We start from the raw sequence: 27,458 nt of genomic DNA, 5'->3' as shown, positions 1-27,458 counted from the left end.
TAGTCTGTTCTTATGTTTAGAGAGTACCATTTAGACGAGATTCAGTTGAGTTAAAATGCCCAAACTATGATTTGCAGCTACAGAAGCTGCTAAGTTAATTGTCAAACCCTCCAAAGCCAACTGTAAAGTCACCAGGAATAATGCAGATGAACACAGAAGAGAGCACGTATTGCAATAACAACCATGTTAACCTTAGATCAATAGAAAAACACAAGAGAGAAAAATCAATACTTGTTTTAAAAGACAAAATTGGTTGAGATAGACATTTTACAGGCTTTCACAAACAATGGAAAGTTTTTGAAAACTCTTAATGTTCTGGTCCTTAAAAATACTTATTCAAACTGAATTTAGGTTATTGTTTTGTTGTTGGCTACCTCTCATTTCTCATTTATTTAAATATGCCTTCAGACTAACCATCTGTTGATGCTTTACAAACTAAGACTTCCCTTTTAGCAGGTACTGAGTATAGCAAGAAAGTGAATAAATGCCTACTGTGGCCATAAGAGTGTGCTGAGCACAACATAAGTATCAAGGAGGTGGACTTTGGGAGAATCTAAGTTAAATACGATCTCGGTTCTAAATTTAAGGAACACCTGGTCAAGGCCTTGAAGGAAGAGAAATATGTCAGCCATTGAAAGTTGTAGGGAAGAGGTGAATGACAAGAATAAAGGCTCAGAGATAAGAGTATAAAGGACAGAAAAATTATTTTTGTAACCCCATTCCTAACATACCATGTGCTAAATAAATGTGGAATTGTTGAATTGCAGGAACACCTACATTCCACGTACATATGCATATGCACATATATATGCATTGTATGCATACATACAGATACATGTATCTATATACATACATTTATGCATACTCATATATTCCTGCATATACATATGTATGTGCTTAAACATATACATTAATACATTGTGATATACACAAGCATATATGTATATAACGTTATAAAATATTTGAAAATTGTTAAATGACCAGGAATAACCATGACTGATATAATGGTTGAAAAGACATCAAAAATGTTTAGTTCTATCAGCTGCTATATTTCAAATGAAGATTATGGTTGAAAATTTTTCAAATTAAAATTTTTTCTTATTCCTGCAACTTAAGGCATGATTTTTTTTCAGTTCTATAATTCACATACTGTTAAAGATTAAGTTTTGTTCCATTTGGATATAAATGCCTTAAGAAGAGGCAATGAAAACATTGCAAAGATGTCTTTCCCTGAGGGGAAAAAAATGAGAAACAAGAAAAGGGTAAAGGGATTATCTTCTTAGACCTTCTCACATGCTGGAAAGGTTCCAGTGGATCAGCTAACATAATGGATTGTCCTCAACTCTGTTGGACTTTCCCATGTCCTATTCTGAATAACAGACTACCCTATGATACAGTGACTTCTCTGTCACTAGAAGTGCTTGGATAAAGATGGAAGACCAATTATTGGGGATGCTAGAGAGGGAATTCATGCTTCAGATAGAGGTTCCCCTAAATAACATCCAAGGTTACATCTAGTTCTGAAAGTCTACAATTCAATGGAAATCTAAGCAGCAATTGGATACAGAGGAACAATATAATGTTAGAGCTAGAAGTAAGACCCAAGAATGAAGCCTGGAATTAATGGATCATAATATTGGGGTTCAAGGCTCAGTTCCAACATCTCCTAGTTGTATGAATCTGGGTGACCAATTTAATGTCTCTAAACATAACTTTCTTTCTCTGGAAAATGACAATATGTGATACTTACACAGAGAAGTAATATAGCATGACGGATAAAGAGCTAGCTTTGAAGCAAGAAAGTCCTGAAATCAAATTCTGCCTCTTAGACATACTGGCTCTGTGACCCTGAGTAAATCCCTTAACTTCTCCCTTTTCTATTCAGCTCTCTGAGGCTGTAAGTTGCAGAGAAAGTGGCAACCTGAGTTGCTATATGGAGTTTCCTCACCTAGCAGTTCCCTATATCAAGGAAATCACACATCTAAACCATATTCCTGATACTTACTTGACTTACTTCAAAGGATTTTGATGTGGAAAACATGACGTCAGTGTAGGTATAGAAATAAGCCCAGTTATAGAAATAGGATAGATAACACTGACATGGTACTTTTACTCATACTATCTCTAATGATTCTCAGAATAACCCTGTGAGGTAGGTATTACAATTATCAATCCCATCTTGCACCTGGGGATGTAGAAAAATTGGGACACTAACTGATTGTTGGTGGAACTGTGAACTGATCCAACCATTTTGAAGAGCAGTCTGGAATTCTGCCAAAGAGTTATTAAACTGCGTATGCCCTTTGACCCAGCAATACCACTTCTAGGTCTGTTTCTCAAGATGATTAGGGAAAAAGGAAAAGAACCTATATGTTCTAAAATATTTTCAGCAGCTCTCTTTATGGTGGCAAAGAACTGGAAACTGTGGAGATGCACATCTATCGGGGAGTGGCTCAACAAGTTGTGGTATATGGTGGTGAAGGAATACTACTGCGCTATAAGAAACAATCAGCTCATCGATTTTAGAAAAACATTGATAAATTTACTTGAAGTAATGAAGAGCAAAATGAGCAGAACCAAGAGAACATTATATACAGTAACAATACTGTTTTAAGAACACCTTTGCATGACTAAGGCATTTTGACTATTATTAAATACCCAAATTAACCACAAAGGACCTGTGAAGGAAGATTCTATCTGCATCCAGAGAAAGAAATGATAAAATGGAGTATGTATAGAATGATTTTACACATACACATTTGTGTGCATCTGTGTGTGTGTGTGTGTGTGTGTGTGTGTGTGTGTGTTTAATGCTAGCCATCTCGGGAAGGGGGAAGGAAAAAAAAGAAATTTACATGATAACTTTATTATATATTTAAAAGGAATAGCAAGTTGTGCATAATAGATTTGCAGTTTCATGTACAATCATCTTTTTTTTATGATACGATGTTATAAAAAAAAAGTGAGTCTAAGTGACTTGCCTACTCACATAGCTGGAAAATGTTAATGCCAGTATTCTCTTGACCCTGTCCCCAAGTATCTCCTCGCTACATCATGGGGACTCCATTAAAGCACTATATAAATGTGAGCTAATAATATTTTTTTTTACCAAGGCCCAGGTACTTAAGAAGTTATTCTTATTTATTTGTTATCTTTCCCATTACATGTAAAAGCAATTTTTAACATTTGTTTTTAAAACTTTGAATTCCAAATTATCTCCCTTCCTCCCTCCCCACACCCCCTCATTTAGAAGGCAAGCAGTTCGATATAGGTTAAAAAGTTCTTCTAAGAAGAGAACTGTCTAGACTCTTAGGTCTAAGACTCATAGATCAATAAAGCACTACAGATATAAACCTGAAAGGGCCATTGGAGGTCATCTCATCCAATCCGTTTCTTTTACCGATGAGGAAATTAAGACCTAAAAGTGAAGTGATTTGCCCAAGTTTAAACAAATAATCATTTTTCCTCCCAGGATTGGAACCCAATCTCTCTATCTCTAATTGTGTCACTCTTTCTACTGTACCCCCTGCCTCTTTTGACATTTATTTAATCTTTAAATAATAAGACCTTAGACGAGTTACTTCATTTCTCCAGGCCTAATTTCCTCTGTCTGTAAAATGAGGAACTCACATTCGATGTCTTCTAAAAACATCATTGGAGAGTTTTAAATATGGAAAAGACATCGGAAGTCATCTATCACCAGATGCTGGGAGAAATTACTAATGTACTAGGTGTTGGAATCAAAAACTAGATGTCACTAAGCTCAGATGATCAGCTGAATTTCAATCTAAAACAATAAAGTTTAAGGTGTTTCACTGCAAAATCTTTCATTTATATTTCTTTGAAAATCTGCAGCAAAGGCACAGGATAGAGGTGATGATATGATATGAAATTGCCAAAGTGTTTTTGTGAACAGAAAAGTTTAGCATGAGTCAAAAGTTATATGTGGCAGCCAGAAAAGTTAAGACCGCTTTTTTAAAAAAATCATGGCCTAGGGGTTACTGATGATGATAAAAGTGAGAAAAGGCAGATAGCACAAAGAGAAGGCTGCTGAGGCTGCTCAATAGAGATTATAAGATCTTTGTGGGAATTCTGTTACCAAGTAGGCAGATATAAGAGGCATAAAATATACCATAAAGAGGCAGAAAATTGCTGACTGTCTGGTCACATTAAAGAAACCACTGAGCAAGCAAAAGGTAGAATCTGGAGAGGCGATATTCTAGTGAGCCTAGACTGGGAAGAAACCTTTTCCTGAACTAGCCGTGAATTCCTATCTGAGACTATGTGAAATTACAGTTTCAGACAAATTGATTAAATGTCTAATGATGCTACATATGTCACTAGTATTTCTCTATTGAATGGGTGAGTTAAAAAAGAAATAAAAGTTACCAGAGTAGTAAGGCGAGTAATATGTTGTTTGTTTCATTTGACATCACTTGATAGTTCAGAAGACTATCACAATAGGCTGGTGGAATTTGGCTTCCAGGAAAATGGTGAATGAATGATGGCTTCTTAGTTTGTGGCTACATGGGTCAATTGGTCTTTTTTTTTAATCAGATGATTTTCTCCCAATTAACTTTAGCAATTCATTCAACAATCTGTCCTCTGCCAGGGGAGTATGAGTATTTAAAATATATAAAGAAAATGAAAGAAAGGCATAATATAATTGCCAATGACTGCTTGTGGGAAATAGCAAAACATATATCATTCAGTAAATGGAGGAGGTGGACCTGTTATATATCAAGTGAGGGATAATAGACAAATGTTACATCAGGAAAATATCTAGAGGAAAGATTCTGACATACTAGGTAGATGGAATATTGAGTTTATGGGAGGACATAAATAAGAATCATGAACATGAACAAAGACTGAAATGTGTGAATGGGTGGCAATCTGTACCCCTAAATGGAATACCCACTTCAAAGAGAAGACAAGTCAACTGAAACATTGAAGTTTATATAAAAAAAAAGTAAAGAAGACTTACATTAGCACATATACTACTACTCTTTGTTTTTCCCTAGAGTTAGGGGAAAAAAGGAGAACGGGAAAATGGTGGAAGAGATCAAGAATGTATTTTGAATAGATTACTGATATCAATGATACAAATGAAAGCTAGTATAAAGGTAATAGACAAAGGGCTGGCCTTGGAGTTATGAAGACCCGGATTGAAGTCCTGCCTCTGATACACATTAGGCAGCTCGGTGCTGCAGTAGATAGAATACTAGCTCTGGAGTCAGAAGGATCTGAGATCAAATCCAGCGTCAGACGTTTGGTAGCTATGTGACCTTGGGCAAGCTATTTAATTGCTGACTGCCTCGGTTTCCTCATCTCTAAAAGGGAGAAAAATAGCACTTACTTTCCCAGGGTTGTTGTAAGGATAAAATAAGATATTGGCTCAGCACTTTGTGAACTTTAAAATGCTAAACAAATAGTAGCTATTTGTTTTTATTAGCTTTGTGACTATCAGGAAGAAATCTCTAAATTACAGACTAACTTACAGATGGCTTGCAGATCCACACCAGTGGAGGAAGTTTTTTGCACAGACATTTCTATTTATCAGAACAAATCTTTCATTTTAAAAGTCTCTGTGGGTCTTTTCTTATTTCTTTTGTTTGTTGTCCTTCTATTTTAATCCTTAAATACCTTTGGGATAACTTTTTTTAGTTGAATCTCACACCAAGCTTTCTTTTAACTACTTTAACCACCTAATAATTCTTTTTGTTTTATGATGTAATAGTGTTCATAATCTTCAATCATCTTCTATAGTAATTTACAAACAACTCTATGTTTTAAGCTTGTGTTGTCTAAGCTGCTAAATGCTAGATGCTATAGCTATAGAGAAAACTATAGACATTAGAGATAGACATAGACATAGAGATAGAGACAGAGAGAGAGACAGAGAGAGAGAGAGAGAGAGAGAGAGAGAGAGGTAGAGGTAGACATAGACACAGACATAGACATAGACATACACACAGACATAGATGTAGATACATACAGGGCAGCTAAGTGGCACAATGGATAAAGTTCTAGCCCTAGAGTCAGGGAGACCTGAGTGCAAATCTAGCCCCAGACATTAACTAGCCGTGTGTCCCTGGACCCTGCTGTTTCCTCATCTATAAAAGGAACTGGAGGAAGAAATGGCAAGCCACTACAGTATCTTTGCCAAGAAAATCCCAAAAGGGGTCACAAAGACTCAGACATGACTGAAAAATGACTGAACAACATAGATGGATAGGGGGATAGATAGATAGGTAGATGGATGGATGGATAGGTAGATAGATGATGCCTCTATGTCCCATGTAATGATATATTATTGCTGCCTGTAGGCACATAACAAAATTAATTTTGCCAATCCATTCATTCGCCTCTCCAAGGAGAACCTGTGGGTCCATCCTTCTGACTAGCTGCTTCTTTCTTCTGACTTTTTATTTATAATAAGGATGTTAGATATACATGCTGCAAATATTCCAGTAGTATGTCCCTGAAACCAAAACAGGACAAATGAGACTGAAGACCATTTTGTATTTTTCTTTGTTTCATGGGTTGCCATGGCCAAAGAAACCATCAAGAGCCCACCTCTAGTGATGAGTCTCTTCATATTTAGCTAGGCTGATGCTTGAAAAAGCAGACTCAGACTGTGGCTGGGACCATAACTGAAGTTTTTCTGGCATGACAGAATATATCAGACTTTGCACTGTACTGGTATAAACTTTGAGAACCCATGATCACCTCTATGCTGCGAGAAAGTATCAAAGCAGCACTTTGTGTAAGACTAAAACTATAATTAGGATAAAAACTATATGAGAAGTCAAGAATAACAATTTGTGAAAAAGTTTAAATGTCAGCAAATATTTAATTCCGAGGGCTATGCATGCAAATCAAAAATATAGGAAGAAAAGAGGAAAAGATGAAGCAAATTTCATTTGCAAAGAAAATGCATAAGGAAGGAAAATGGGCATTTGCAAATCAGTTTTTGCTGGAAGGAGAACCAATGTGTAAAAATGAAAGAATGTAAATATGTACACCAAAAGTATTTTTTTAGGTCCTCCTGGATATTGCCCTCAAATCCTTCCTGTCTTTTCCAAATGTTATTAGCTTCATGACCATGAACACATCAAGTAAATCTCTCTGGCTCTCAGTTTCCTCATCTTAAAGGTAGAGATAATGATAACGGCATTACCTACATCATTGATTTGATATGAGGAAAGTGTTTTATATACAGTGTGCCCAAAAAGTCTAAGGATAATTTTAAGCTATAAAAGCTGAATTTGTTGAAATTTCAGAAGCACAAATGCTACAAACTTACAAACTCATTTGAAAGGTTATTATTTTAAATATTATATATTGATGTTTCTTATTAAAATTCAGCATAATCACTGCTTTGTGCTATATATCGCTCCAAAGTTTTTACAAAGTTAAAAAATCAACTAATCAGCAGCTGCTCAGTGACTAAAAGGATTGAATTTGTAATCCTAGCTTTAAGAACATCAAAGAATGTGGTTTTTGATGGGGTACAGGCCCAGAGACCTTTTCTTCCTAACCCCTAAAAAAAAGCCCATTTTTCTTTAGGAATTCTCCTTGACTCTTCCCTGCTTGATTCTTATTAGGCCTAGATCTCTCCCTCTATTGTTACTTTAGATATGCATACCTTCAGTTACTTCCCAACCTTGATATCTCACTATCTTGGATCCTGGACTCTGGCTCCACCTTATCTTCCTTAGACTTCCCCTCAGGACCATCCCAAAAGCCCCCCACCAGTCACCCCAGACAACCCCTCATTCTTCCCACAATCTTTTATGTATTTAAATCCCATCCGGCCTTCACAAGGCGCTCAGATTCTTTAGGAGTCTAGCCTATGGCGGGGCTGCTGGAGGATCTGGCCAGTGTAGCTGGTCCCTAATAAACTTTGTCTTTTTCTTTGGCTAAGAAGGCTTGAGTCGAATTCTTTCGGCAGGACCCGGTGCGTCAATATTTTGGGGTGTCGAGCACCTCTCCACCTTTCACCTCTTCAGTTTTGATGCATGCACAATAGTTTTAATATGACCTTCTCTCTAAAGAAAATAGATCAGGTGATTGTGGTCACCAAAGAAAGAACATTCTCTACCCAACCACCAGTATGAAAAAATGTCATCTTGAAACTGTCACACATGTAATGCACAATGACAAGGTGCCCCATCTTGCTAACATTAAAATTTTAAATTTTATTTTTCAAAATTCATAAAACAAGTATAAATAAATATAATCAAAATAATTAAACTTTTAAGTGATTGTTTGTAAATATGTAGCCTTTAGGCTTCTGAAGTTGTTAAAGCTTAAAACCTCACTAAAACTTTTGGAACATGTTATAGAAATTATGTTTATAGTAAATAAAATATAAATGTTTGAAGTACTTTTTTAAATACTTTTATCTAAAACTAAAGATATTTTTAACTTTTAAACCATCTATATTTGTGCAAGACTACTGTTTTTAACGGAAACAACCTAACTCCAGAAGGGTTCAATCTCTGGATATCTTCAATAAGAGAATGCACATACTTATCTACATGGTAGAGGCCTTCACTTGACTGGTCAAGACACTAGATCACATGATCTCTTGAGGACCCTTTCACCTCTGCAATTTCAAAGTTGATAAACATCTGGTAACAAGGAAGTGTTTTATAATCCATAATTGTAATTCCTTTCAGTTTATATGACCTGTATATAAACTTAAGTAAAAAAAATTATAACCTCTAGTAGATGATTTTGAAAAATTTCTGATGACAATTGTTTCACATAGGGGCATCTGTGAAAAACTAGTGCTTCTCCTTTATTACAACTCAAAAAGCAAAGCACCCACTAACTCTGTTCTGCCTTTCTAATGGGTCCCAGGAAGTTGAAACATTTTTAGGAAATGATGCCTACCAGTGACTTCAGAAAGCCAATGATTTATGCCAACTGAGGTGTATCAGATCCACAAACAGAGAGCTATTTTGGCATAGTCTCCCTAATTGTTATCCACACATCAGAAACTATGACAACTAGTGTCTGACAAATCTCTATTCAGGACCAATATTTTAATGACAGTATTTGCTTCTCTTGGCAGTTGGCCTTGTCAATCCAAATTTATAGACAATTACAAAACCATCTGAACACATGTGCAACCAAAAGCAATGGCCTGAAGCTGGTATGCAGACTGCTTCTACATTGGAATAACAAAGCACATTTGCAAAAATCACTGGGGAATTTCACACTGGCCAAGGCATTGTTCTATTCTAACTTTTGCCTTGATATGGATGTGCTTTATGCATTCTGCTTTGTATTATAATCATTTCTATATGTGACTCATCTCTCTTACTAGACTCTAGGCCAGGGGTTCTTATCCTGTTTTCTTTAATGTCATGGGCCTTTTTGGCAGTCTAAATAATCTCATGTACCCCTTCTCAGAATGTTTAGAATTTTTTGTCACAATTGAAGGAAATAATTTCAATTAGAGGTAAGTAAAAAAATGTAAATTTTCCATCCAAGTTCATGTACCCCAAGTTAAGAATCCTTGCTCTAAGTCCTATGGGGAAAAGGAACTACCTCTATTCTAAGTTAATCTTATCATTGTGGAGGGTACAACTTTTTGTACATGGTTCATTCAATTGAAATTTTCTTGTCATCCCCTGACTACAATGGACAGGTGGACTTAGGGGAGAATATAAAAAATAAGTTTAAAAAAATGGGTCAAGAGTAAAAAAGAAAGAAACCAAAGGTACATATCACCAAAGCATGAAGCCTATATACTGTTAATATTTTCTTAAAGAAGATTTAAACATAGACATAGTGATTGGGGATAGTGAACACTAAATACAATCATAAAAAGGAAATGGATTAAATCTTTTTATATATATACCAAGCTTGTGATTTTATTTCTATACAAAGTTCCCAGTAAGGGACTACCAATGCCATTTGGATTTCTGATCTGCAATTTGTAGTCTTATAAATTTGCTTGGGCCACTGAAAGGTTAGAAAATTTGCCCAGGTCACACAGCCCAAATGTGTAATAGAGAGGTGGTTTGGGGAATGGGAAGAAAATGAGTTCTGTTTTAGACATGTTAATTTTGACATGTCTTTAAGACATCCATTTTGAAATTTCCAACAGGTAATTGGTAGTATGGGAATGAAACTAAGGAGAAAGTCTTGGGTTACAGATATAGATATGGGAGTTATCAGCATAGGGGCTATAATTAAATACGTGGGAGATGGTAAGATCAACAAGAGGGAGACTATAGAAGGGGAATAGCAGAGAATCTAGGACAGTTAAAAAGCATGATCTGTATGAACCACCAAGGCAGACTTAGAAGGGGAGTACAGACAAGCAGAAAGAGAACTAAGAGTTCTCTTATGTCAAGAAACAATTATAGCTAACATTTATACAGTGATTTAAGACTAGAAAAACAAATATGATTTTATTTTATCCTCACAACAACCCTGGAAGTTAGGTTCTATTACTATTCCCCTTTTATAAATTAAGAAATCGAGGGAGACAGCGGTTAAATGACTTGGCCAGAGTCACAGAAATGTCTAAGGCTGGATTTGAATTCAGGTCTTCTTGACTCCAAGTCCAGTGTTCTAGTCAGTCTTCCATCTACCTGCTTCCATGAAAGCCCACAAAGGAAAGACCATCCAGTAGAAGATGGTGATCCCTACTGTCAAATGGAGCAGATAGGTTGAGAAGAATGATGACTGAGAAAAGACCATAAGACTTGCAATTAAGATATCATCTGTAACTTTGAAGAAAGTTTAATGATATCAGAAATCAGACTGCAGGGGTTGAAAATGAGAGGAGAAATGCAGGCAGCAAGCCTAAACAGACTTCTCAAGGTATTTGGCTGAGAATGCAAGAAGATATATAGGATGGCAGCTTGAGGAAATGGTAGAGTCGAATGAAAGTGTTTGCTTGGTTTTTTTAAGGTTCTATGATACTTGGACTTGTGCAAAAGCAATAGGGAAAGAACCAGTAAAAAGAGAGAAGTTGGAAATTAAAGAGAGAAAGAGAAAGGATGTCTGCAGTTGCAATCTGTTAGAGAAGGCAGAAAGACACATGTAGAAGTATTGACCTTGGTAAGGACAAAAGATAGCAAATAGTTAGAGAAAGAAATTGACATTATTAACAATTAAAATAGCAACTCACTAATTCTGATCCATATGTATATGTTCGCATCTCTATAAAAATATCTATGGGAATAATCTACACCAGCCTTTCTGCAGCACTCCTGAGTGCAGCCTGAGCCAGATTAAAATGTAATTGGAAAATATTTGAGCAAATAAATAAAAATAAAATACAACATAAATAATGCTAATATGTCATTTTTAAGTCAAAATGCAGCCCACAGGGATCCTTATGTATAATTTAGTGGCCTCAGTTTTTATTTGAGTTTGAGACCACTGATCTGCAGAAGTATTGAAGGCATCCTTGATGAAAGCATGATCAGAGAACTTGAAAGTTTTCATGGATAACATGTTTAGCAGAAAACATCTTTAAAGTCGAGCAACTAGCTGAAGGATACAGGTAACAAAAGACACCATTATTTTTCTTACTTGGTCATATAATTGCATTTGATTTTGTAGAGCAAAACTCCACTTAAAAGTCCATCAAGATATCTCCCATGTACATGTTAAGAGGACTTGAAAGATGTAAAAAGATAATTTTGTTTCATTACACTTTGATTAGAAATATCAAGTAAGATGGGAAATATATCAGATATACATAAGTCTTAACACAAGATGAACCAAAAAGAGAATTTGATATATACCAAAAGTTAAGCAACATACAATATTGCAATTATACATTTGCAAAGGAACTTTAACCTGAGGTTGCTATAAGAACTGGATTTGTCCAGGCACTGCATAGGACAAATATAAACAGAAAAAGGGGAGGGGGTGGGGAGGATGATTTTATTATGTGTAATAAGGAGAGCAGAGCCTAATTAACGGACAAAACCTAAGGACTTCTTACCATAAATACTTTCCATGACCAAAGAAACAGGAGTGGTTAGATGGTGGGCAGAAGTTTGAAAGGGTATCTGTGTTTAATCAAGTTCCTTCATGTTATACATGAGGAAAGTAAGGCTTAATTGTCCAAGACCACACAGGTAGTATTTGGCAAAACCAATACTCAAAACTAAGGCTTTGACTTCAATTCTAGAGTTGTTTCCACAGAACCATATTGAATTAACCTTAGACGACCTACTTTCATCCACATAGTGTTCTATGGCCTTAGGAAAAGTTCATCTTCTAGCTTCAAATAAGCCTTTTTTAAGTCAGCTTTTTAGTTAAAAAAAAAAAGAATCAGTCACATCACATCCAGAAACTGGTCGGCTTTGTTATTCATATTTGTCAAAAACTCATAATGGTCACTGAGAATAGTGATCCATCAACTTGGAATTACTACCACTTTGAATGAAAGCATTTCTTGTAGTATTAATTCAACATCATTCCCTCGGTGCCTGAATTTTTCAGAATGAGCAGATGTCTAAATATCAAAATTATAGCCCTCCCTCACTTTAATATGTAAGGCACTGGGTTTTCAGTTAGAAGTCATGGGTTCATGCCCCATCTATGATACTTATTACCTGTATGACCTTAATCAAATCAGTCAAGCCCCCTGGCCTCACTTTCTTTATCTGCAAAAATAAGGGGGCTGAGCTATATGAAACTAAAGCAAGACTATGCACATTTCTAACTTCTCAGTGCTATTTAAATGTATGCCATTACTATTTATATTTTTAAAAATAGGTTTCACAGCATAACTTTAGGCTCCAAAGAAATGTTTCTAAAGTCTTCATCCAAAAGCTGATCATGCAATATATCTGAGGTTTTCAAAGGATGCAATGTAAAATTCTTTTTAAAAGATTTTATTCTGCAGGATTCATAGCCCCCCTTCTGCAACCATTAGCAGTGCAGATATATGACAGAGATATTGCTACCACAGGTAACCAAGCTCATCAGTATTAAATCACTGATACCATTGTTTCAGTTAGGGATCACAGAATGATACTGACAGGAAACATTTAGAATATCTACTAAGATTGGATGAAAAATCCTTCGAATAAAAAGACAAGATTATCTTATGTTGTCTTAAGCTCACAACTATCTTTGATACAAAAATATGAGATGGACCAGAAAATTGAAATAAATATAGGTACTTAATATTTTTCTTTATTCCCTTATATTCCCTTCGATTTCTATCTCCATGAAAATCACTTTGTAAGGTGCAAGGTGAAAGAAATGTGTGACTGTAAAAGTACAAATGGTGATAGGAGGAGAGGTTTTAAATTTTGACAAGTCAGAGATATTCCAAGGGGCTTGCAAGGAATGATAAAAACAAGAAATGTCAAATACCTCTTCTAAGGTGGTATCTGAAATTCCATAGCCAGTTAGATATAGATGATGTAGATTTTGATCCAGTGCCTGAAAGAGACCTTTAAAGCATGCTTTATCTGTATCCTTTGGAATTGCATAAGTCAGCTCATTCCCATCATTTTCTTTAAGAAATGCTTGTGGAATGTAGATCTGTATCAGAGATGTAACTCGATCTATTTCCTTGCCATCTTGCATCTCCAGAATGAAAGGCTACAAAGAAGATGGGAGAATAACAAAGAGAAAAGAGGTGAAATCCCCAAGTACCTCAAACAGACATCATCTGATTTGAATTAGTCATTGTACATTCTATCAGAACTAGAATCCAAATTAAACAAAGTCAAAATAGTCACCCACTGACATACACAGCAGCATGAACTATATATTTGTTTCAAATAGAAATCAACTGAGGCACAAGACACCTTCATAAATACATTATTTATTTCATCTCTCCCTACCTTGGGGGTCACTAAATTCAAATCTAGGATTTGAATAGGACAAAAATTCTACAAGTGCCTACAGATAACCAAATGTTTTAGTTTACTGCCCTACTACTACCACTAAATTCTGAGTACCTGAACCCGTTTGGCCTTTAATATGAGAGAATAAAACCAGAGTTTCTGTTTATTCATAAAAAGAAAACCTCAGTTGGCTAGAAACCTTAATTAAAAGCCAAAACATTGGCCTGCTTTTCTATGCCCTTTATCTACGTATAAATACGTAGTCAAAGGAAACAGTGGATGCAGAAATAAATTCATCCTTGTTATGGAGGGGGAAAGGAGAAATTGAAAGCCCATGGCCTACTAATGACAGGTCATTAATGTTACCTTCATCTTCCTTCCTTTCATTGACTTGCAGATTTTATGAATGATTGTCCATCACTTCAGTTCCTATTATTTCAGAAACTCTCTACATCGTGTTTTCTGTCTCCACCATTATAATGAAACCCTTTCTTGCCAAATCCAATGATCCTTTCTTATTTACCTTCATTCTCTTTGACCGTTTTCTTGTATTAGCCATTGCTGACCATCCCATCCTTGGAGCTTTCTTTGGACTTCATGACATTGCACTCTTGTTCATCCTCTTATCTTTTTGCCTTTTCTCTTTTTCATTATCATTAACAAACATTATCGAGCATGTACTTTATTAGTTCATCTTCTTTGCATCCACTTAATATGGAAGTCCTCCAAGACTCAATCAATGAGCCATTTATTCTGCCTACGCTTTCTCCATCAATGAGTTATACTTTTATGACTTCCATTACCACTTCTACAGTAATGGCTCTCAAAATCTGCAACCAAAATCTTGATATTGACCTAACTTCCCCTCTCATAATTTCAACTATCATCAAGATATTTACAATTAGATGTCTTTCCATCATTTCAAACTCAAAATATTAAAATTAAAGTCATCTTCCCTCCCAGACTAAATATTTTTCCAGGCAGCCCATTTCTGTCAACCTTCATTCTCCCACTTACCTATTCTCAAATCCTGGATTTATCTCTTCCCTCTCTTTTATCGCCTATATCAAGTATTAAACTATTTTCTCAACTTTTCCTTCAAAATATGTTTTGATTTTATCTATGTATACTACCATAGCCACTACCACAGGCCAAGCCCTCAACACAACTGGGCTGCTTCACTATTCTCTTTAAACAGTGATGTCAAACTTGAATAGAAATGAGAGCCACTAAACCATACATAAGGATCCCTGGAAGCCACATATTGACTTAGAAAATCAAATATGCTTATGTGTGTGTATAAAGATATATACATATATGTATATATGTGTGTGTGCATATATATATACATATGTATGTATATATACGTAAATATATATACACATTTGGGCCTTACTTGTGAGTGTTATGAGTAAGTGGCCTGTGTGCTTGATACAGCCCTAAAATATCTCTCTGACTAGTGTTTCTCTACTGCCAATCCATACAATATACCTCCACCATACTAATATTTCTAAAACTCTTTTGTGTTCATGAGAAGCCATGGTGTAGTTAAAAAAAAATACTCTGGATTTGCAGCCAGAAGACATGGTTTTGAATTTTAGTCCATCTATTTACTACTATATGACCTTGTCTCTCCATGTGTAAAATGATGAACTTGTATTGGAGATGATCTCTACTGTCCCTTATAGCTTTAAGTCTATGAACCTACAACAAATGCTGGGCCCCTGCAATCCTCATCTTTTTGTTTTTGTTTTGGTTTGTTTTTTTTTGGCAGGGCAATTGGGGTTAAGTGACTTGCTCAAGGTCACACAGCTAGTACACATGTCAAGTGTCTGAGGCCGCATTTGAACTCAGGTCCTCCTGACTCCAGGGCCAGTGCTCTACTCACTGAGCCACCTAGCTGCTCCCAATCCTCATCTTTAAAATCGTGAATGTAGTACCTGTTCTGACTATCTCAGGAGGTCATAGTGAAGCTTAAATAAAATATACCAAGTGATAGACGAGCATCCATGAGACAGTATGGCATACAGCAGGAAACTACAGTCCATGGATCAAATCCAACCTGCCTCTGGTTTCTGGCATGGCTCAAGAGGTAAGAATGTGTTTTTTTACATTTTTGAATAAAATTTTATTGTATTTAAAAATGTAAAAATTTTTCTTAACTTGTGGGCCATACAAAAACATACAATAGTGGGATTTGGCCCTCGAACCATACTTTACTGACCCCTCACATGAAGGATAAAGTGCTGAATTTGGAGTAATGAATACCAGGTTACAGATATCAGCTTAGAAATTTACTAGCTGCGTGTTCCTGAGCAGGTTACTTGTAACCTCTCCATTTCCTCATCTGTAAAATGGGCATGAACATAATACTTAACTTATGGGATTGTTGTGAGCATCAAATGTAAAGTACTTCATAAACCTGAATTATTGGTATTATTCTTTGTGCTAATGTTAGGGCTTGTTACTTTTTTTCCTTATCTGACAGAGAGAGAGAGAGAGAGAGAGAGAGAGAGAGAGAGAGAGAGAGAGAGAGAGAAAGAGAAAGAGAGAGAGAGAGAGAGAGAGAGAGCGCCTTTATATAAACTCATGTCCTCACTGTCCCTTATACATGCCATTTTCATCTCTGCTATTGTGTTCCTCACCTAAAATGGTCACCTAAATCATAGAATGTGAGTTGGAAGCTATCTCAAAGGCTATATAAACCAACTTGTACCTGTACATTAATCCTTTCTACAATACCATTAGTAGGTAATCATACAGTCTTCACTTGATCTCCCTCCAGTCACTGGAGATGCTAATACTCCCAGAGGTACCTCGTTCTTCTTCAATATTGCTATTTTTGTTGAGCAGTTTTTTTCCCATCAACCTTTAATCTCTCATCCTTCAACTTTTACCCACTGCTCCTGGTTCTGCCCCATGGAGCCAAAAAGAACAAGTCTAATCCTTCTATCACATGACATGTCTTCAAATACTTGAAAATGTATATGTGACCCTTAAGTCATCCCTTCTCCTATTCAAATTCAAACTCTTCCTCCTTGAAGACTTCCTTGGTCTTTCACGTCAGCACTGATCTCATACTTGCTACCTAGACAAAGCCATTGCAAACAGAGCCACACTTTTTTGGCCCTTGTTTATGCTAATTCAATACTGCAACATATTTTTCATCTCCAGTCATCCTGATCTATATCTTGCCACTGGACCCAGATCGCTCTGGAGGAGAAAGAGAGGCTGGTGACTTTACACAGCTCTGCCTCACTTAAATCCAATTCACTTGCTAGTCATGGTATCACCTTCCTGATGCCATGGTGATCTTTGAGAACGAAGGACAAACAACAATGATATTTTTGTCTAAGTATTACATGAGTATCTTTTCTCACATTCTGGGGGTGGGGGTGGGGCAGGCACACTGCCATTCAAGAGCCCATTTTGTGTGGCCATCCTGCTGCTCCTGCATTTCCTACCCCACCCCCATTCCACACCCCAGCTGAGCTACATTCTACCCTATTTGGAATGCCCACTGAACTCAAACCCATTGCGCTCCCCAAGGCTGGTGTCTATGGGCAGAAGACAGTCTGCCACAAAGATGGACTGAGGCAAGTTCACTTCTTTCATCTCTATTTTCCAAGTGAGATGTGCCAAGAAGCAAGCAACTCATAGTTCCCAATGGCTTTTAAGGTCCATTTTCCTTTTTTCTAAATAAATTCAAAATAAGGAATTTTTAATCTGGAGAGGAAATTGTGCCGCCTCCCCCCCGCCCTCCATAAGAAGCCTCTACCAAAGGCCTAAACAGCCTCCAGTGTCATTGCTCCTCTTCAAAAGTGAAGGATGGGCAACATCTTTTCTCACCAACAAGATTCTAAGTTTCTCAAAAGCAAGAAATAAGTGTAATAACTATTTCTATATCTTGAAATTCTAGACAGGACTAGGAAGTCCCCAATAAGAACCTAGTATATTAAATTTAACTCAACATATAATTAAAATTACTATTCCTCTTATGAGATAAATATAATTAGAACAGATAATAGCCTCATGCATAAGAACTCACAGGCTTTAGATCTAGAAGAATACATATAGATTATCCAGGCCAATGTGCTCATTTCACAGCTTTGAAAGTATTGGAATGGTGGGATCCTACAGCCTTCCAACTCTGAGGGTCTTTGACAATGAGGCTCAGGCAATTTTAAGTGACTTATCACAGTGGCGATAATGGCACTGGACTTAGGAGTTAAACCCCTGTTATCTACAACCAGATTCAAAGTTCTTCCTACTATCCAACACGATGTCCTGAGAGCTTCTAAAATAAACATTTAGTACTTTTCCCCAAGTAGAACTTAGGGCTCCTTGAGAGAGTAGGGATGTTTTGGATTTTGCCTTGGGGTCTCCAGAGCATTCCACAGTACCCTAGCACATGCTAAACTTCATAAATATGATTTGTAAAAATAGAATGGACGTTCTAGTTTCTTGTCTTACTTGTTTTGTCAGCTTCAGACGGAGCCCATGGCCGTGGGTTTCCTTCAGGCTGGAGGGAGAACCAGAACATCTAAGTTGCCCATGCTGGAGTATGGCAATGCGATCACTAAGCACTTCTGCCTCATCAAGATGGTGTGTGGTGAAGATTAAGGTACGGCCTGCATTCCAAGATTAAAAGAATATCAAAGTTTATATTGTAATTCCCTCAAGAAAGCTTATGAAGTTTCAGTGGAATATCGGAACTTTCACATTCAGAGGGATTTCTAGGATTATAACTGTCTTATGCCTCTTCTTGTATCCCCAGAGCACAGCATAGTGCTTGGCACATAGTAGGTGCATAATAAATGTTTAGTGATTGATTTGTAGGGAAACTGTAGTCTTTAAAAATTGAGTAACTTCCAATAAAATACTGGTAGAGCTGTGAAATGGCCTAATAATTTGGGAATACAACCTGGAATTATGCTAAGAAAGTACTAAGATGTCCAAGTGTTTTGATTCAGAGGTACCACTGCCAGGTATGTATGGCAAAAAGATTTTTTAAAAAAGATTAAAAAGCCAATGTATATAAAAATATTTCAAAAGGACCAGTTCTTTTTCAGATAAGGGTTGGACTAGATGACCTCTAATGTCCCCTCCAACTCTGAAATTCTCTGATTCTTGGCATATCACTACATGGTATAGTGCTTTCTATTATCTTGTGCTTTTCTGAAAAGTTTAAGTATTTTTTGTATGCTAAAATACCTTTTAAGTATATTGGGAAACCTGACTACTTAAAGGAATACCACAGCAGCTCTTTTCTCAAAAGAAATAATCATTCCCTAATGTATATGTTTTATGAATTCAGTTCCCTTTTTAATATCCATGCACTTTAAGTCAGGAGACAAAAACATTTATCATAAAGAAAAGGCCTATATTAATTTTATCTCTTATTTTCATAATATGACAGAATGACAAACCCCTGTTGGTTTTTCATATTTAAGCATTTCTCTAGATAACATAAAAGAAAGATAAATAAGTCATTTTATAAAGGTCCAAATGGTCAATTAATTGATGTTATCCTGTTGGTAATTAATCTTAAAGAACATCTAATGGCATGTAGAGAGATTTGAAAAATTGCTATTAAGATTTCAAATTGGAAAAGAAAATAATCTCCAGTCATTTTTATCATTCCTCTTCTGAAGTCACTCTATTTTTGCTATTAAGATACTTTCCTTTTTATAGAAGCAATAATGACATAAAAGAATAAAAATGCAAATTTTGATCAGTAATGAACATCAAAAAGGTAAGCACAATAAGCAAAGAAATACTTCCATGAATTTTTCTTTCTTAATGGAAAGGGAAGAAAATCGCCCTAATTTCTATCTGAGAATGATGCTAGTCACTACAAACCATGTGTGTTGAACATAGAGGGCATATGTGAATATGCCTAGGACTGAATAGACTGGTGTGTAGGTGACAGCTCTTTTCCCCAAAAAGTCTGCCCTTAAACTTGTGACTTCAACCACTTTCTTCTTGGGGGTTGGGGGAGGTGTTATATAAATAGCTTCCCTCTGATAGGATCCCATAATTTTATGCACATCCTGGCATGGAAGTGGTCATGTATTCTTGAAGGTTATAGTAGGGTATCATCAACTCAAACAATTTTTTTTAAGTTGGGATGATTCTTGAAAATCATTTTCTAAGTCATGGAAGGGATATGATAAAATATATTATAAGACTGCCCAGCCTAATGAATCACAGATGCTTTAAGCTTTGAAGACATATGACTTTTTCATGTGCTCTTGACATGAACCAAAACCTACTGTCAGGTTTATATCTAGTTACAAAATTTAAACAACTTACATTCATGACATTTGCTTGATTGGAAGACTGATGTCCCCTGGTAAATCAGAAATAACGGATTTTGCATCTGGATTCAAAATTCAAATCTATGAGAGTGCATTGGTGACCTTGGAAAAGTCACTTAGCTTTTATAGGCTTGTTTCTCAGTGAACAAGCCATTAAATGCTTACTGCGTACTAGTCACGGTACTAGGGGTTGGGGATACAAAGAAAGGCAAAAGCACTGATTAACAGGAAGACTACATGTGAAAAACTATGTACATAGTAGATGGAAAATAACCTCAGAAAGAAAGTAATATTAATGTTTTGAGGGGCAGGAAGATTGGGACTAGGGAAGGCTTTCTAGAGAAGGTAGGATTTGATCTAAGTCTTGAAGGAAAACAAATGAACTAAGATATGGAAGAAAGTGAGGCTGGGGGTAAAGGGCAGCATTCCAGAGATAGATTCCAGAGAGGGCAAATAGAGTGCACAAAGAATAGCAAATAGGTCGAGGAAGCTGGATCACAGGATGCGTGGAGGGGGAGTGTAAGAATATGAGGGACAAAAGAAAGGGGCCAGGTTTTAAAGGGCTTTAAATGCCAAACAGAGAATCTACATTTGGTTGTGAAGGTAACAGTGGGGCACTGGTGTTAAATGAGAAAACAGGTATCGAAATTAGAAACATACTTCAGGGAAATCACTTTGGCTGCCTAGGGGAGAACAGGTCAGAGTGGGGAAAGATTTGATGCAGGGAGACCAAATAGAGAGCTACTGGAATAATTCAGTCATAAGGTGAGAAGGGTCTATGGCAGGGTGGTGGCTTTACAAGAAAATGGACCATATCCAAGAGATATTGCAAAGTTAAAAATAAGATTTGATAACAGGAGAAGGGATTGGTTGGCCTTCAAATTCTGAAGCCTATGAAACTGTTACTTTAGCGTATCTAAATCGCTTATATTAAGTTCAATGCTAACAACTTAGGTGAAATAAACATTTATTCTTTGATCTTGAAAATAAAATGAAGCAGGAAAAAAAGAGTCACGGTAGTTCTTAATCCAATTTCAATATTTTTACAGAGAACAAGCAGGTCCAAATGAAGGCCAAACTAATTTATGAGAGTAGATATGTGTGGAAGGGAACTGTGAATTATAAGCCACAAAGAAATGAAGTAGCAGGTGCTTTCCTGGGTACTAACTCATTATAACATTCCAAAGACAATATTGATTTGAACTAAAAGAAGTGAACTAAGCCCCTGAGTTCAAGTGATTGGAGTAGTGATACATTTAATTAATACTCCGTTATTTGCAGTTAATTTCAAATGAAAATTTTCTAAACTGTTTCTATGTCTAAAAATAAAACAATCTATACAATTTAAATAGTTCAGAATAGAATTTAGATAAAGGAACAAAGTATATGTCCATAATGGATTGTTAAGGAGATATTAAGAATTCTATGCAATGTTTTCATGCTATATTTTAAGGGTTTTATGATATATTTCATGCTAAAGGTTGCTAACCCTTCAACTGCCATTGTGGCTCATAAATCATTTCATTTTCAGAAATAGACTACTAGGCTACATGAAATGATGTACCTAATCTGGTATATACTAGTGAAGAGATGTCACAGGGAGCCAGGATCAGAGTCAGAAAAAGCTGGGTTCAAGTCTCACTTCTAACACATATTGGCCATGTGACTAATGGAAGGCACTTAACCTCTCAGTGATAAAGACAACTCTCAAAAATTCTAAGTTGGAGAGTTTATGCAGTGTGGTAGAAGGAGCTTCCTCAATGGGAGCTCCCTGTACCAAGGAAATCATAAGTTTGGTTGATCAAACCACAAGCCTGTATTAAGCACTTACAACCTACTAGACAACATGCTAAACATTAGATGTGAAAAAATAAAAATAAAAACAATGCCTGCCTTCAAGGAGCTTAGATTCAAATAAGGAAGACAACATGTAAAAATATAGATAACGTAGAAGATACATGCAAAATAGAAACAAAGTAACCTTAGAGGAGAAGGCATTAGCATCCAGGTTGGGGAGTAGGGTGAGGAGGGGATGGAAAGGTAGGTAGGAAAAGTCTTTCTGCAAAAAGTATCATAGAATCTGCATCCTGAAGAAATAGCATAAAATCTGAGTCCAGAAGGAAGGAGGGAGAGCATCCCAGGCATAGAGGACAGGCAGTATAAAGGCATGAAGATGAGAGACGGAGCATCATTTGTGAGGAATGATAATTAGGCCAGTATGGGGAGAGCATAGAGTTTATGGAAGACAGAAAACTGTAATAAGACTGCAAAGAGAGGAAGGAAGACTTCTGGCCTGAATGGCATGCAGATTCCCCAGCTCCCAAATATTCATTCCAACAGAACCACGAAATTCCCACCGGACCCTATAATGATCAAGAAATCCAATGATATCCTACTACTTATTTCACCCCAGGACTGCCTAAAACATTAGCCACAAGCCCATGGACAACAGAAAAGTTTCCCTTTCTCCCTTCCCCCAACAAAACCAGCACAAGTGCAGGGGACCCTCCTGGCAGGATCAGAGATGGGAAATATATAGTGTCTGTGTCTGGAGAAAGCAATAGCAAAGGGCTCCCATAAAAAAAGCCTCAGGAGGGTTGAGTAAAAATGCTCTATTGTGAGGACCTTAAAAACCTCAGGGAGTGTAGAGAGAAGCAGCCAGCATCAAGTAGGCAAGGCCCCTGAGGTCCCTAACACTCTGTCTTGAGACAACAGAAAAGACCACGAAGATAGAAAGCCCTGAACCTCTAAATTTCAAGCATCCTTGGCCACCAACATGGAGATCACTGCAGGCTAAATAGTTCACAGCCTCAAGGAGTTCAAAGTCAAATGGAGGAAGGGGAGAGAAAAAAGCATAAAACACATAAAGAACTTAGAAAATCTCAAAACAGGAAATCAAAACCATTGAGGTTCGTGTAATATTTTCAGAAACGTCCATCTTATAACAATTTAGTGTTCACTCAGAATGACTCTTCTAATAATAATATAATAATAATTACTAGGAAACAAGAGAAACAATTCAGAAGAGATGAAGAACCTTGGGAGAGAATTTTCTTTCTCTCTTGATTTGCCTTCTTTTTATTTAGCTTGCTGGCTGTCATTCTGATGAAGCATCAGATATCCTGTCATGTTAACTTCCCATGCTTGTCAGCTTCCATGGAAAGGGAAAAAAGGAGTATGTTGATGTCTACTATTGCCAGAATAAGAAAGTGAGGAAATATCACACAGTTTGAAAGGACCAAGAAGTCATTTAGTATAATGCTCCCAATTTCAAGTCCACTTATGAAAATTAGCCCACCACAGAGTTTTTTCAGTCTCAAAATTCTTGGAATCAAAGGTCCTTAAAAAAGGATAATTTATTTTTAAAATGGATCTTCTTTCTTCTTGCACCCTGCTTTCTCTCCAGTTCCTGGTCCCTTCCACTGTCCTAAAGCTGCAGAGGGTAGAACAGTAAACACAATCAATACTAACTATGGTTGACAATTTAGAAATTTTGTAGAGAGCTACACTGCAAGCAAGGATGATTTAGGTTCAAAAACTACTTCTAACCCATCTATACTGGCTGTGTGACCATAGGCAAACCACTTAACTTTTTTGTTGTTCTAAGCAACTCTATAAGACTGTAAGTTGTTCTTGGAAAGGTGTTGTCTTGTGTTCGTAAAGGAAGTTTCATTTCCAGGGAATTCCCTACATTAATGAAATCCTTATCCTAACTCCCTTGGTTAACATGGGATGGGATCAGTATTGAATAGGAAGAGAAGAGTAAATTAGATTATATAGTGATTTCAATATTCCCAAGCAGGTTGGTTTTGGGGAGACCTACAATATTTAAGTTGTCTCTATGCTTCCAGTCTTCAAAATCAATGTTTTGCTTATATGAAGAACATTTTCTTAGAATATTAGTTGTTTTTTTTGTTCTCTTCTTCCAAATTGTCCTTCTCTTCCATGTAATTGCAATCAGAATCAGTTATTCTCTCTTTAGTTTCTTTAGTAAGATTTGCCATTGTGGATTGAAGGGTGGTTTTTTTTCCCTATTTTGTTAATTCTTACTGCGGTGCAGACCATGAATTATGTTTTCACAATTTCTTATTTCTCTTATATTACTCAGAAACACTTTACTATGGTTCCATTTTGTCTTGGGAATATACAGGATTTCTGCCCCATCAGATGTTAATTCACTTTTATCATGCAGTATTTTTTTCATGGATATGTGGACTCTTTCGAGCAGCACAAGATAGAATAATGGTCCTGAAGTCAGGAGACCTGAGTTCAAGTCTGGCCTCAGACACTTACTAGCTATGTGATCCTGGGCAAGTCACTTAACCCTGTTTGCCTCAGTTTCCTCATCTGTAAAATGAGCTGGAGAAGGAAATGGCAAACCACTCCAGTATCTCTACCAAGAAAACCCCAAATGGGGTCATGAAGAGTCGGGCACAACAGAAACAACTCAACAAACATGGACTCGTTTACCTGAGCTGGAGGCCACATTTCCTTCTGTCATTAATAGCTTCCTTGGTGGTTTATCTATTTACACTTAAAGTCTTAAATGAGCTTTTTTCTTCCTGGGATCTTTGGTAATATCAGACTTTCCCCCCTCTCTCTCCCTATTGCTAACTTTCTTATACTCCTTTTGACTGTAGTTCCTCTGGGAGCTGGACCTCAAAGCTACCTCATCCATTCTAGTGAGCAATTAACTACTCACTAGTCTCAGTCTCTGTCCCTAGTGACTTCTGGAGAAACGGAACTGGTCACAGCTGGATGCTGGGCTCTTTTGCTCAGGTGGAGGAATACCACACAGCCACATACTCTGTTCAGTCCTCTAGTGGAGGTCTGTTTTGTCACAGAGCACTGACATAATACTGCCTCAGGCTCAATAAGCTTCTGCCTTTTGGATTTCAGTTTGTGTGACCTTGCTATTGAAGCATGGCAGGCAAAAGAGGCTGGTGGTAGAGAAGGTTGTTGCATGAATACGTTAGGATTTAGGGATTATTAGCTTTCTCTCTTCTTAGTTCATTGAATTGCTACTTGAATTCTTAGTGTCCTAGAGTGTGAAGATAGCTGAAACTGCTTTTATTTCTTGTGCATGAGATAAAAGGAAGAACCACATATATTGAGACAACGATATACCATTGGGTGGGAAGTCCCTTTAGTTATTCCATAAGCACATATTTCTTGGAGAATTGCTATAGATTGGCATAAGCATCAATGTAAAAGTAAGTAGTATAAAAGATACATTCAAAGACATCACAGTAAAAGAATATGGATCTATCATGTTTCAAGGATGAAGCTCCAGGTAGCCCTGAGCACTGTATTGGTACCCCTAAGATATTTAAAGAATTAAAAAAAGGCTTCTTGTGTATTAGATGGATCAGATATAGGTGATTTATAGGAAAAAATAGACAAGAATCTAAAAGTATGGGATGATATGGAGGGTTTATTATTTACACTAATAGAGGGAATATGCACACCATTATTGCATTGGGAAAGTTAGCTATTTGAACCTAACTATGACTCTTAAATAAAAGCCTTAAAGAACATGAAAGGAATAGTGTGAATAAATCTAAAATTCTTACTGGGTTTTTTCCCCGTAAGAGTTTTTTCATTATTTTCCTAGGAAACAATTTCTGAAATGAAATTGTCCTGATCTCTCTTGATGCAAGACTTGGTCCTGTGAATGACTATCTTAGCTTTATTATAAACAAACATTATCTTATCGAAACAAAAAAGAGAATGGTGTTCATTTTCTACCTGCTCGATACTTCAGTAGAATATCCCAAATGCCCCGGCGGGCACAAGGATCCACACCACTGGTAGGTTCATCCAGAACAACGACGTTTGAGTTTCCGATAAAGGCAATGCCAATGGAGAGTTTTCTTTTCATTCCCCCAGAGAGAGCTCTGATGTGCTTGTGTTGGTGGTGGGTTAACTCCACATCTTGAAGGGTTCTAGAATACGAAAAAAGCCTATCACGATGGTCCATAAACTACTGATATTGTTCTTATAGATCTCAACCCAGTCGAAATGTTTCCTTAAAATTCAGTAGGCTACAGTTGAGAGTTAGCTCTGTTTGATGGAATGAGCATTGTACCTGGAATCAGGAGGAACTGAAGCTTAAATTCTGCCTCTGCAATTCAGTTACTATGTGACCATAAACAAATTACTTAATTTCTGGATTTCAGTTTCCTTACTTCTTAAATCAGTGAATAGAATCTGTAATGCCAAACTTATATGAGAAGCAACATAGCATAGTGGATAAAAAGGAGATAATGGAAACAAACACTTATTAGGCACCTACTGTGTTCCAGCCACTGTGCTTAAGCACTTTACGAAATTTTCTCATTTGATCATCACAACCATGGGAGGTAAGTAGTAGTATTATTCCCATTTTACAATTGAGGAAACTAAGGCACACAGAGGCTAAGTGACTTCTCCAGGATCACACAGATAGTAAAGGAGGCAAGATTCGAACTCAGATCTTCCTGACCTGGCTGCCTTTTAAGAATTAAATTCAAGTGGCTCCTTTGACACACACTGATTGCATGAGCCCGGGCTAGTCACTTAACCTCTAAATGTTCTAGGAAATACTCTATAACAAGAAATTTCAGAGAAGATGCTAACCTGAATTGGTAGAGTGAGTGCCCTCCTACAGGATAAGCCCAGGTAACCTCTTAGATCCCTTCCTGTTTTAAAGGGGTAATCCTTCATTACTTAGAACAGTGCCTAGCACATATTAAGCACTTTATAAATGCTTATTGACTACTGACTGACTTCACACTATTGTCAGATTACGCATCTTTCTGCACAAATCTAATCATGTTAATCCCCTCCTCAAAAGTATTCAATATTTCCCTAACACGCAGAATAAAATCCAAACTTTTCAACCCAGCATCCACAGTCATCTACAACCTGGTAACTTACAAACTTCCCAGTCCTTCTTTCAAATTACAGCCCTCTATTTATCATGCTATGGTCACATTTTACTATTCATTGCATGCATCCAACATGCTTACTATGCCTTGACTGCCCTGCCTCCTTTTGAACTCCCACCCAACTTTTAATACCCAATTTAGAGGACACATCCTCCTAGAATCCTTCCTAGACCTCCTCATTCCCAAATAATGTTTCCTTTCTTTCCTATAGCCCTCTACAACTGTCTTGTACTACCACAATCCTACATGTCCCTAACTGTCTGTATATCCACCACGTCATTCATTGCTTTCCATTCCAAACTATGGTTATACATAACAAATCTGTACAGTATTGTTTCTGTCTCCTCAGCACCTAGCACAAAGTA

The 27,458-nt window shown here is 36.8% G+C and overlaps 1 protein-coding gene across 1 annotated transcript in view; it reads right to left on the bottom strand.

Annotated features, from left to right (window-relative positions):
- Positions 1–27,458, bottom strand: part of ABCA13 (ATP binding cassette subfamily A member 13) — a 519,839-nt gene that overhangs the window by 226,214 nt on the left and 266,167 nt on the right. Inside the window, exons 39-42 of the mRNA XM_036739641.1 lie at positions 25,913–26,109; positions 18,318–18,475; positions 13,366–13,596; positions 9,117–9,178 (exon numbers count right to left, since the gene is read on the bottom strand). Of these exons, the coding sequence (XP_036595536.1) occupies positions 9,117–9,178; positions 13,366–13,596; positions 18,318–18,475; positions 25,913–26,109 (648 nt within the window). The remainder of the gene's footprint in view (positions 1–9,116; positions 9,179–13,365; positions 13,597–18,317; positions 18,476–25,912; positions 26,110–27,458) is intronic.

Source organism: Trichosurus vulpecula, chromosome 9, assembly GCF_011100635.1.
Source record: "Trichosurus vulpecula isolate mTriVul1 chromosome 9, mTriVul1.pri, whole genome shotgun sequence".
Lineage (NCBI taxonomy): Eukaryota > Metazoa > Chordata > Mammalia > Diprotodontia > Phalangeridae > Trichosurus > Trichosurus vulpecula.
The sequence above is the reverse complement of the archived record's forward strand: the minus strand, read 5'-3'. Positions and strand labels throughout refer to the sequence as shown.